Below are 13,356 nucleotides of genomic sequence, written 5' to 3'. Positions count from 1 at the left end.
CCGTCCTCCGCCCCGGGACTCGATTCCCCTCCCCGTCCTCCGCCCCGGGACTCGATTCCCCTCCCCGTCCTCCGCCCCGGGACTCGATTCCCCTCCCCGTCCTCAACTCCCCCATTTTAGTTCAAGTCAAAATTGAAGAAGAAACCACAGAAAAGGGGGAAAAATGAGAAGGGAAAAAAAAAGAGAAAGAACGGACTTAGCAGAGGAGTGTCATCTGTAGTGTTTTACTCTGCCACCATCTTGCTTATCACCACAGGGGATTCTTTTCGGATGTAATATGTGTGGTTGATGAAGGTCTACTCTAATTTGATTTCTGTTTGACATTTGATAAAATGCCCAAACAAATGTTATTGAGAAAAGTAAAGCTCAGGTGTTGGGTGTCGGGTTGAATATTTTGGTCTGGACAGAATTTGAGCTGGCTGACAGGAAGTAGTGGCTGCTAAATGTGCTGGGGACACAAAAACAGCTGGGAAATTGAGTTGTGAGAAGAATAAGGATACTACAGAGAGAAATAGATTAGGTATTTGGGCAAAGCTCTGACAAATGGAGTACCAGTCGTTCTGCAATAAGGTACGTTTCGTTAACACGAATTCAATTGACAAATTGGGGACACTGTTTCTGAAGCGCAAACCTTTAAAGCAATGTCGGCCCCATTTGTTTAAATGGTGCTGCTATTACATGATTTTCTTATAACAGGGGATTGCATGAGAATGGAACTACCACATTATAGTAGACTAACTGTGTAATGTAGGAAATGTGACATTGTCCATTTTGACAGGAAGAATAAAAATAAATGTGTTTTATCGAAATGGCATGAAATTATAAAGCTCTGAGTTGCAGAGGGATTTGAATGAGCTAATGCACGAGTTGCTAAAAGCTAGTTTCTAGGTCCAACAAGTAATGGGGAAATCTAATACTATAACATCTCATATCACAAGAGGAATCAAAAACAAAGGTAGGGAGGGTTTTCTTCACTTAAACAGAACACTGGTGGGACCACATCTGGAGTTCTGTAGACAGTATTGGTCACATTATTTAAGGATATAAACGCATTGGAAGCAGTTCAGAGAAAGTTTACTGGATTAATATCTGGAATTATTGATAAATAATTATAACTCATTATCTTCATAGGGATGGTCTTGTGTAGAAAGATTGGAGATTAAAATCCTGAGCATTCTTGACAAGATCTTTCTTGTTGCAGAAGAAACAGCATTTAACAATCAGAGGTCACCCACTGAAAATAGAAATGGGGCTTTTCTTTTCTCTCAGAGGGTGGACAGTCTTTCGAACTGTCTTCCTGAAATATTGGAAGCAGAATCTTTGAATATTTTAAGGTTGAGGTGGACAGACTTTTTTTAAATCAAGGGAGTGAACGGTTATAGCTAGGTTAAAAACAAGGACTGCCGATTCTGGAAACCAGAATCTAGATTAGAGTGGTGCTGGAAAAACACAGCAGGTCAGGCAGCATCCGAGGAGCAGGAAAATCGACATTTTGGGCAAAAGCCCTTCATCAGTAATAGAGGCAGGGTGTCTGCAGAGTGGAGAGATAAATGGTTATTAAATGCAGCCAAGAATGGGGCAGCATGGTGGCTCAGTGGTGAGCATTGCTGCCTCACAGTTCCAGGTACCTGGGTTTGATTCCCGCCTCAGGCAGCTGTCTGTGTGGAGTTTGCACATTTATTTCGGGTGCTCCAGCTTCCTCCCACAGTCCAAAGATGTGCAGGTCAGGTGAATTGGCCATGCTAAATTGCTCAGTGTTAGGTGCATTAGTCAGGGGTAAATATAGGGTAGGGAAATGAGTCTGGGTGGGTTACTCTTCGGAGGATCGAGGGACCCGTTTCCATACTGTAGGGAATCTAATCCAAATGTCAAGATTTTAAGTAACAATCAGATCGGCCATGACGTTTTTGAATACCAAAGGAGACATGAGAGGCTGAATGGTCAACTCCTGCTTCTTGATTGTTATCTAATGAGGTTTGTGTTAATCACCTCCACTAGCTCCTTTTTCTGAAGCGCCTTGTATTTTCCAGCATTCCCAGACAGGCGAAAAGTTTTCATGTCTCTGCTTATCTTACACAGTAGTTACCTGTTATAAATACCCAAAGGAGAATAATTTAATTCAATGTGCTTATTTGTCTTTGCTGCATTTGAATTAGATTAGCAGCTCACTTCAAAGTTATTGGCAACAGGATCCTATCACTCCCCAGCGAAGTACATTATCACATTGCCTGGTATGAAACCAAAAGAAAACAAAATATGATACATGAATATCAACTTACCACATGTCAAAACCATGACGATTTCTTATTATTTTGAACTGCACCATATTATCTCAATTCTAGCTCCGGTTTAATTGGTCAATAATTGCAGAAGTTAGATTCCAAGAATGCACGAATGCAGGAGATCTGTTTGGTGTTGCATAAGCCAAATTGTATTTCCACCTGGCATTCTCCAACATTGCAATATAAATGAGACAACAACACTGCTCATTTTGAGGGCTGCTCCTTGCTCTCACTGAGCTGAAAAAAAAATGCAAATCTCTGCCAACTTGGTCATAAGAGAGTTTCAACCTTCAGTGCATCCACACAAGCCAAAAGCTTCCAGCCAGCAGTTAAATTGCAGAATTCAGAAGTAAAAGGTACAATTCACACCTTCTAAGCAAATGTACACAGATGAAACTGCTGGTGACTTTGAAACACATGCAGCCTAGGTGATTGAATTGTGGAAGATCTATTTTGTAAATGGAATAAGGAGCTTCCTACTGTTTGAAGGGCTAGGAAAATCCAAAGAGTATTTTGAGTCTATATGCTTTGAGGTGTTCATTTTTGTCTGGTAATGCACTGGTTAACATACTGTAAGGTCATTTGTATTAAACATTGGTTCAATGGCTACATTCAAATGCCACAGCAATGTGTTTTCCTTTTATGAAAACAGATAATATAGAATAAGTCACTTGCTATTTTTGAAAAGAAAACCACATGCTCCAAAAATTCAAGCAGATGCCTTTTCCCTCAATCAAAATTCTGTTTTATATTTTTCACATGAACAATCACATCATTCACGTGATTGGACTTTAAAAGCAAATTAAATACAGAACCTTGCAGTACAATGATAAATTAAATAACATGGACAGCATAGAAGCACCCAAATCCAATTAACAGGCCTAGTGGTCTGGCCTTTAGCCAATCTGCTGCTTTTTCTTATTGTAACATGAAGACGACACTGGTCTGCACATCCCCCTTTGTTTTTGGGATGCATAAACCATGAAAAAATTGCAATATAGAACCCAATTTCAATGGGACCAACAACAAATCTTATGAAATGAAATCAAGATACCATTCAGTGTGTTGATAAGACATTGTTTCTGGCTGTATCGATCAGTCACAATATTCCTGAAACATAATGAATGCACCAAATGCTCCTTCTCCACAGCCACCTACATCATGTAAATCCAGTGGAAGTGAAGCATTGATTTCTCTCACTCTCTGATGTGCTGGATTTGTAACTGGCATCTTGACATGGCCTGGAGGCAGACCACAATTAAGGGGCAATCGATTTGCACATCCCTTCCCTTACAGTAAGCTTAAACTCTTAATTTGGTCTGTTGAATATTTCAATCAGCCTTTCTGAAGCTTTATTTCATTGAAAAGAACATTTTAAGATGATTTACAAACACGAAAAAACAGAATTTTTTCTTGCTGCTGGCTCAGTGATGCATGCGATTTAGTAACAATCAATGAAATGAAGTGCAGCCACAAAGGCTGTAATATCCACAGGAATCAGACAATGACCACCTTGTGTACAGAAGAATTTTAAATTATTCAGTTCAGAAGAAAATCTCAATGCTGGCAGATTCAATCCAACTGGAGTCAACACAAGATGCCTAAGAGGACCACTGCACGTTCACTGCTGCTCTCCACATGTCAGTGAACAGCACTCCCAACTTAACAAATGCATTTATGCTTCAAAGGCACAAGCCCTTTGATGCGGCTCAGTTGCTAATCTTTCCAACTAGTTTCACCAAATTTGAAACACTGCAGTTTCCATGGACACAGCACTACTTCCTGAGATTTTCAATCAATTTCTTTCTTCACTCCAGTCTGAAGTGAAGTGATTCAAACATTTCAGTGGGACATCCTTAAAGCAGCATTTTCCATTTCAAGTAGCGAGTTCATCCACACGGCTTATCATTTACATAAATAACATGACACCATGCAATCTGTACAGCCAGTACTCATTAAAATAGCATGAAGGACACTTGATTCTAAATATTCCCAAAAGGATATCTTGTTTTGCAGAGAAAAGTGCCCAGATACTGACCTCTTTTTTTTGAATGCACAGTGGTTTCTATTTGCTCTAAAGGAAGAAACATAAAGATTACATTTATATGGAAAAATTGTTTTCAGAATTAATACAAAGCTTGCGTTCAATGGTAAGTGGTAGGGAAATACTGCCACCTGCTGGGAAAGAGGTGATACTACCCAACAAAACAAAATTAAAATTGCAGTCAGTACAAATCTGTCTTTAGTCCCCTTGTCCAAAAAAATATAATATAAACAAGTCTAAAATTATGGAACCAACTTACAATTCCTGGTATATTCACTGGTATACATATCTGCAAATGGAAAATCACAAAATAAAAATAACTTGACTTCAAGTATGATTACAAAAATAAACCAGCATACAGGAAAAGAAAATGTGGTGCTGACTTGCTCCATTATGACACTGACTTTTCTTGATCTATTAAAATTACTTTTTTCAACTCTTTCTACTTGTTCTCAATGGGTTTCCTCGATTGTTCATTTATTTCACTATTTTGCTTTTGTTCACTCTGGCTTTGAAGTACCGTTTCCATCACATGGTTCTCAATACAAGTTTTTTCTGACATTCTTGGTCTTATTCCCACCTCCATTACACTTCCTCATCAACCTGAGAATTTTATTTCCCACTTTCATTATTAATACCACTCTTGTTAATTATTGTGTTCTTTGCTTAACTCTTTTACATAACCTCTCTCATTTACTTTTTATACTGTCATTTCTCTATATTCTTCTCTGTTATGTTAACCGGTATCTTTGAAATTTCTTACGCTTTGTCTTTCTTTGAACAGACAACCAAGCCTTGGAATTTCCTGGTCTTATTTTCTCTACCTTTCACCTCTGTCTCTCTGAAATGGTCAATATATAAACTGCTATTATGACAGGAATATCACTTCCTAAAAGGAAGCATTCAGTAAATTGAATGAGCTGATATAAAGTAGAGCAATGGAAAAGTCAGAAAGCCATAAAAATGAGGAAATGTTGGAGAAAGGAAAAAAATGTTATAACATTTAGTGACTGGAGAGAGAAGTCCTTGCACAGTTTTACCAGTGGATGCTGGTGATCGATTTAACAGCTCGTTCTGCAAGTGCAGCAAAATAATTAAAATAGAAGAAGGGATGTGATTTATAAATACTGGAATAGGTAATGATACGGTGAATCCAAAGAAATGGATGTCCTTAACAAAGCCAGTCATTGGCTATATTCCAAATGCAGCTCAGGATTTACTGGTGAAAAACTCCTGTAGTGTACAACACTGTGCAAAGTTTAGAGATAAGCGGCAAGCAGTGAGAAGCAACAGCATGTGAAAAGAATGCAATAGCTGACTAGGTCGGATTATTAGTGTACATTAAGTCAGTGAAGTGACATTATCAACAATACCATTTATCAAAGCATTGAAAACAGAACACTCATTATTCCAACTTGCAATCGCTTAAGAGTATTTCACAGTGAGATTTGGAGGTCACATCAGTTCAGAGAAGAAGGAGAACTTCAACGATCCTCTATTAGAGATCTATGTATCTCCCAGTGGTCAGATTCATAGTTAACTTGGAAGACAACAAGAAGCAGGTCCCTTGCCCAATTTCAGCAGAGAACTAGTGAGTCTTACAGAAGCCATTCGTCACAATGGCAAAAGAAACAAAATTAAAACAAAACTTCAAATGTTCTAAATTCAGCAGAAATATATTGGCCAGTGATTAAACTCAGTTGAGCACTAAGGTAAAGTGTCATGTAATAGCAAAATAATCTTTTTACCTGTTGAGCTCCTAATCTGATAGCTGCCCAGTTTGGAAGTGCTTAGTGAAAATGTAACTGCTGTTTAAAGACAAGAGGAGTTTGGGAAATTGTCAAGGCAACCATCATGATTGTGCTTTCTTGCTTTTGTCAATCTATGAAAGTCTGGCTACAGGTCAGCAATTCAGCCTGTGTGCAGAGAGTACAAGACAAAAGAATGGAAAATAAAAACAAAAATGTGATGAAGGGAAGTAAGGTACTAAAGGATAATCAATATGAATTCAGATTGTCTGACAGTGGGAAGCTAGTACAATGATGAAAAGTTTCAATCAATATTGCTTTCTAACACATCAAACCACAGTACTTGCTCAGGTTTTATTTTACTTAGATGGTTTCATAACTGAGTGACAGGTAATGTTGAATGAAAAACTCAACAGGATAAAGAAATATGGAGATACAGAGGCTGGCATGAGCTATATTGGGATGCTGGGAGTACCAATGTTATTGATATAATTCAATTAGTTGGTAAGTTGCCCAAAATACTTTTTTTTTCAAATGGGGTTCCAGGAAAGGACTTCAAGGGTCTTTAAACTGATATCTGATTAGTATTTGAGCTGATATCTGATTAGTATTTCTCAAATGATCTCAAGGAGGTTGACGTCACTGGGTAGTCCAGCATATGTTGCTCATCCCTAATTGACCTTGTAAAGATAATGGGTGAGCCACTTTTATACATTGTTGCAGTCTATCTGGTGCAAGTACTCCAGACTGCTGTTAGGAAGGAAGTTCCAGAATTGTAACCCAGTGATAGTGAATGGTCAGTGGTATAGTTTCAAATTAAGTTGATGTGCGACTTGGAGGGGAATTAATAAATGGTGGTGTTCTCACACACCTTGTCTCTCCAGGAGACAGAGATCATAGGTTAAAAAAGCTTTGTTAAACATGCTTTGACAAGATACTACAGTTCATCTTGTCAATGATTCACACAGCTGTGAATGTGTGCCTGTGGGTGGAGGGATTGAATGTTTAAGGTGTTAGATTAGTACTGATCAAGCAGCTGTTTTTTCTAGGGCTGTATTGGGCTTGTTGAGTGTTTAGATTAGATTAGATTACAGTGTGGAAACAGGCCCTTTGGCCCAACAAGTCCACACCGACCCGCCGAAGCGAAACCCACCCATATCCCTACATTTACCCCTTACTTAATACTACAGGCAATTTAGTATGGCCAATTTACCTGACCCTGTACATCTTTGGATGGTGGGAGGAAACCGGAGCACCCGGAGGAAACCCACGCAGACACGGGGAGAACGTGCAAACTCCACACAGTCAGTCGCCTGAGGCGGGAATTGAACCCGGGTCTCTGGCGCTGTGAGGCAGCAGTGCTAACCACTGTGCCACCGTGCCGCCCACAAAGAATTGTCTGAAGTATACTTATCAAGATAAGTGGATAGTATCCCTTCACACCTCTGACTTGTGACACACAAAGTCATAGTGTCATAGGGATATATAGCACAGAAACAGAGCCTTTGGTCAAACTTGTCTATGCCTGATATCCTAAATTAATTCAGTCCCATTTGCCACGCTTGGCCCATAGCTCTCTAAACTCTTCCTATTTATATACCCACTCAGGTGCCTTTTAAATGTTGTAATTGTCCAAGCCTCCACCACTTACCTTGGCAGTTCTTTCCATACATGCATCACCCTCTGTTGTCCCCCAGGTCCCTTTTAAAATTTTCCCCACTCACCTTAAACCTATGCCTTTTGTTCTAGACTCCTCCACCCAGGGAAAAGACCTTGTCTATTTTCCCTATCAATGCCCCTCATGATTTTATAAACCTCTATAAGGTCACCCCTTATAGCTGGCAGTGGGATTAATGAGTCAAGAGGTGAATTACTCACCTCAGAATTACCAGTCTATGATTTAGCTACAGAGTTAAATGGTTGATCCAGGTCAATTGCTGAGTAGTGATGACTCTCAGGATTTTGATTGTTCAGGAATCAGCAATGGAAATGTCATTGCATGGCAACGAGAGATGGTAAGATTTTCTTTGATTGGAAACATTTGTTGCCTGGTAATTGTGTGACATGAAGGGTACTTGTGACTTATCAGCCTAAGGTTGGGTGTTATCCAGGTCTTGCTGCACGTGGACATGGACTGCTTCAGTATCTAAGGAGTTGCAAATGATACAGAACATTGCACAGTGAATATCCACATTTTTAGCCACGTAACAGAAGCTATATTGAGGAAAATAGCTGGGGCTTGAAATTTAATCTGAGGAACCCTGTAATGTTGTCTTTGGATTAAGATGAGTTAAGGTTGTGATAAGTCACTTTTTGCTGGAAATGACTCTGACCAGTGGAGAATTTACTCCAATTTCTGTTGAGTCTAGTTTGGTTCGGGCTCTTTGATGGCTTACTTGGTGAAAAGCTGCCTAGATCTCAAGAGCAGTCACTCCTGGTCTTTGTCTTATAATGTCTGAATAAGCAGTGATCCCATTTCAGATGTAAAATAACCAACCGTTTGAATGAATTTGTGGCTCTACTTACTTGATTGGTCACACCGTAAGTTGACACATTCAAACTGTAAATGCCAAATTTCAATTATTTACCAAATTTAATAGTTGCAAAATGTTAATATTTTAACCCACATCCCAATTCAATATCCATATCAGGAAGGCTCCAAAGTTAAACAATACTAAAATTTTGTAGAACACTTCTAAAAGTGAACCTGCACATGTGACTATAGTTTTAAGAACAAAGACACTGTACTATTCTACAATGACAAGGGGTGCATGTCATTGTATTCGAGGTCACCATGTACTCGCAAACTCTTTGAAATGAGCTGAAATAACTCGGGATGTTTCCAGCATTGTCATGCTCTTTGTATGACCTTGTATAATGTTTAGTTTTCATAGTGTAGCCTATAGATGCATGCTGCCAACTCTCCATATGCTCTAAATAGGAACATATTGCTCAGAAATAACAAGTCAGAACATAGCTTTCCTGCTTCAAGCAAGAAAAATGTGCTAAAACGAATCCTTTAAATGAAGTGAAGGCATAAAATAACTATCCAATCTGCATCTACTTTTCATAGCAATAAATTAGGAAAAGATCATCACTTACATTTTTATTCCATAATAACAGGATTAAAAACTATATGGTAGGATGTCAATGTGAGCTATTTTTCCATATTTTGCTTTCTCTTTCAAGGAGCATACAGATCCAGAACTTTGGCTTTAACTGCACAATTACAGTTGGATAATAATCAGCAACACTCACCCGGATGTCAGAAATTCACTGCCTGTGGGTCTGCTTTATACCATTTAGAGTGACTGCATAATTTGCAATTAATGTCATTGCAACATTTGTCATTGCACGCTGTTAGTCATTTGAGACAAAGATTTCAGCGTTGAGCTAAAATGTTTGTAAGCATGAGTGGAATGTAATGCCTCGTAGTGTTACATTTGAAAGCAAAGGGTGTTTAATCTGGCAGAAGGGACATTGCCACCTTCCCACCTATTCCTGAGAAGGCTTTTGTGTAGCCTTCCCCCTGATGCTAACTGAGGACCTTTAATGGGCAATTAACCCATGGGTGATGCAGGCCTTCCACGGTTCTCCAAAGAGGATTTATCAACCCTCTTTTCCTGGCAAGCTGGGCAGTGAAGTACATTTCATGAGACAGAGGTGGGTTCGGACCCTGCTACCATACCACCCCTACCCTGATTAAGTCCATGAAGTCAAGGCTTATCAATGGCTTTCCCAACCTGGAACCAATTGAGGCTCTTAAGTGGGGCATTATTGTCTCCCTCTGTTGCACCTACTATTAGATCATGGCAGGCAGGCCATTACAGCACCAGAAGGATGAGAGAGCAGGTTTTTGTGTGATTTTTGTATCGGTTCGTATTACCATCTGAAATTCCTGTTGCTGAGATGATTTTAGTTCATGCTATTTGACTCTGTATCTTCCTACAGAGTTCGGCCCTGGCAGTGATTGAGGTCTGTGGATTACCTAGTCATTCAAATAGTTTTACATGATGGGCACACAATTTTCAGCCAGCTCCAGAAATGATTTATACTTTGGTTTCCTATAAATTCCTGCGAGCTGTAGGTTCTGCTATCCACTCTCTGTTGCACTGTATTGGGATCAATTTCCCTTGTTTTTTTTTACTTCAATCTGACAACTTGTCTTTCTCCTAGCAGTTTTTGTTCTGTATCATAGAGTTGGGTTTTTTAAAAAAATGTATTTTCCCATTTGGATACAAAGTTCGCTGAGTGACAAGATCATGGACGTAAACCATTATTTTTCAGATTGAAGGATGTTAAACATTGATATTCCCCAGGATGTGGTACTGGGACAATTGAAGTTCCTTTTATATTGTTATTACATCACAATGCCCTTCTCTATTCTATTCCTTTTTTTAAAGAAAACAGGAAATCAATTTCAATCTCTCTGAAAATAATGTTAAATTTCACATGGCTTCAGAACGTTGTGCCTTATCTTGTTTCTAAATTGTTGTGTTACAATTGCTTAATTTTGAGTATATGTCTATCCAAAGTGCTCAGCTTGTAACCAGTGATGACATCTGGGAAGCATTTCCTCTGTCAACTCTATGTTCTTTACTGACAGTCGTAGCAAGTTAATACCTTTATCTGCTTCAGCGGTTTAGCTATTCCTCAGGTATAGGTAAGTATTCTAGTAAAAAGACAGTGTCTGTTATTTCCAGTTTTCAGATAATGCTTACTAATCTTTCTGCTTATGAGAGGTCGAAAATCTCTGCTTAATGCACAGCAAAAATAAACACCGTGTCTCTCACAATCAATATCAATTTTTTTCTCATATTTATGAAGAACGACATTCGAGAATTAAATCTTTATGTAAAACACTTTTTTTTACTGGTGCTTCAAAAATGATCTGAGTCAAGAGATGTGGCAGCCAGATTTATTTTTTAGTGGGTCATCAAGAGAAGCAGTCACATCTGATTCTTGGAGTGGAAGGATGCAAATAATCGTATTGCTCTACATCAGTGGAGATTGTTCCAATGAGATCATACAAAGGCTTTATCCATATAAAGATGACTATTGAAAACTCTGATGTGGAGCATATTAACATGTCTATATAAAGGTGTGGACATGATTAAAAACAAAAAGCATATTTTAAAAGCGGATTTTCTATTCTTTCATAGGACATGGATGTTGGATACTATGGTCCAAGTGCAGTAAGATTAAAAAATGAGAAGTGGCTGTAACAAGTGGGTGATAAAAAATAAGTGCAATTTCTGTCATCTGATTAATCACTGCCATGCCAAAAGATGACCATGTGTCGAAGACAATGAGAAAATCTTCACTCATGTGAACCTCAATGTATGCAAACATGATCTGTCTTGCACAATGTGAAGGCAATTTTATTATTTAATTTAGAACATTTGTACAACAAGCTAAAATATACTCTGCCACAATAAAGATTAGCTCTGAATTTCCAACTATTTTAGGAAGGCTTCTGTGAATATTCCTCATAAGCTGAAGAATTACATAACCATCTGTGTCCCCTGAAAAGTGGGAAAGCAGTCAAGCAATTGCTAAGAGTGGCAAGACAATTTTTTGCATGACAAATATAAGCAGTTCCACTTTACTGGCTCAGGAACAAAGTCACTCATGGTCCACAACAGTTTGTAATGAACATTAAAATTAAGTGGTTTTGTGTGATTCCCCTTTTATCAGAACCATCTCAAAATCAATCCACTGGGACTCTGGCCAGCCAACTCATCAATGTGTTTTTTTGCCAAGTTGCTTTGAAACTAAGTTAATTTTCTTGCCAGCAACTATGTAACTAGAATCTTAGAATTCAGAATTTGTGATTTCTAAGTATCCCTTTTCTTCAAAGACATTGTGGTGACAGTCTGGCTTTAAGAGGTGTATTTTGTCCTGGTTATTTTTTGAAGAGAGGTTTTGAATCATTAGTGGAAAGCTGTCTCTTTCAAGCCAATAATGTAAACAGCTTGTGAGGCCTTCGTTTTGTTTTAAAAAGTTGGAACAATAGAAGGAGCCTGCATGGGTGGAGTCAGGCAAACTCAGAACCAGGGTTTTAGTTTAGCTTTCAGCAGTTGTCGGGGTTTTGAAGCTAGTTGGGGAAGCAGCTACGTCTCTCCATGTTATAGCCAAAAGTTTGGGTTGTCTCTCTGCTGCCAGGATCGAATGTGAGACTATTTGTTTTACTGACTTTACTTTTGCCAAGGGTCCATTTATTGGATGTTATGACATTTGAACAGCTGCTATTTAGTTGTTAAATAATCTATTACTCTGCTAAGTTTTCCAACAGATTTAAAGTTATGCCAATTATTCTTTCTTTTGTTTGCATTTTAACTGCAGGGTAGAATAGAGTGTTTTGCTTAAAGCCAAGTAATATAACCAATTGAAGTGTACCTGGACACAGTGCTTTACAATTGCCTTTAAATAAGATAAAAGTTAGGGTCTAGCTATTTCCTTGATACATTCAGTTGGAGTTTAGTCTGGTTCATAAAACATCCTGATCACAGCATCTTGAAATGTCAGTTTTGACAGAACTTCCTTCTATGGTTAGCACTGCTGCTTCACAATGCCAGGGACCAAGGTTCGATTCCAACCTCTGGTAACTGTCTGAGTGAAGTTTGCATGTTCTCCCTGTTCTGCATGACTTACCTCTGGGTGTTCTGGTTTCCTCTCACAGTCCAAAGATGTGCAGGTTAGGTGGATTGGCTATGCTAAATTGTTCATAGTGTCTCGGGACGTGTAGCTTCATCATGGGAAATGCAAGGTTACAGCGATGTGGTATGGGGTGTCTCTGGGTGGGATGCTTTTAAGAGGGTCAGTGTGGACTTGATGGGCAGAATGGCCTGCTCCTACACTGCAGGGATTCTATGATCTATGTCAAAAAGCTTTTCCTCTAACATTGATCCTAGACTGTAGCACCATCATAAAGATTAACAGATTAAGACTCCTTACAAATAGACAGTACATTTTAATTCTGTTCACAAAATAAAGGAAAAATCAAAGTGTGTCATTAACATACATGCTGGGGACCTTGCCAGATTAGATCAATCTTTGAAATCAAGCCTATGATTTTTTAAGGAAAGATAGTGTAGGGAAACACCAGATTTGGGAAAATAAATAACTTAATAACTTTGGGGCAGCACAGTGGCGCAATAATTAGCACTGCTGCCTCACATGTGCCAGGGACCTGTGTTGGATTCCTCCCTCAGTGACTGTCTGTGCAGAGTTTGCACATTCTCCCCATGTCTGCATTGATTTCTGCTGGATACTCTGGTTT

At 38.8% G+C, this 13,356-nt stretch overlaps 1 protein-coding gene across 3 annotated transcripts in view; it reads right to left on the bottom strand.

Moving 5' to 3' along the window:
* Positions 1–13,356, bottom strand: part of LOC122555092 (limbic system-associated membrane protein-like) — an 841,008-nt gene that overhangs the window by 42,107 nt on the left and 785,545 nt on the right. Inside the window, exon 8 of one of the 3 annotated variants that reach the window (XM_043700768.1) lies at positions 4,321–4,356. The exons of the other annotated variants lie outside the window; for them this stretch is intronic. Within the exon in view, the coding sequence (XP_043556703.1) occupies positions 4,321–4,356 (36 nt within the window). The remainder of the gene's footprint in view (positions 1–4,320; positions 4,357–13,356) is intronic. 3 annotated transcript variants of the gene reach the window in all.

This window comes from Chiloscyllium plagiosum, chromosome 12 (genome assembly GCF_004010195.1).
Source record: "Chiloscyllium plagiosum isolate BGI_BamShark_2017 chromosome 12, ASM401019v2, whole genome shotgun sequence".
Classification (NCBI taxonomy): Eukaryota; Metazoa; Chordata; class Chondrichthyes; order Orectolobiformes; family Hemiscylliidae; genus Chiloscyllium; species Chiloscyllium plagiosum.
The sequence above is the reverse complement of the archived record's forward strand: the minus strand, read 5'-3'. Positions and strand labels throughout refer to the sequence as shown.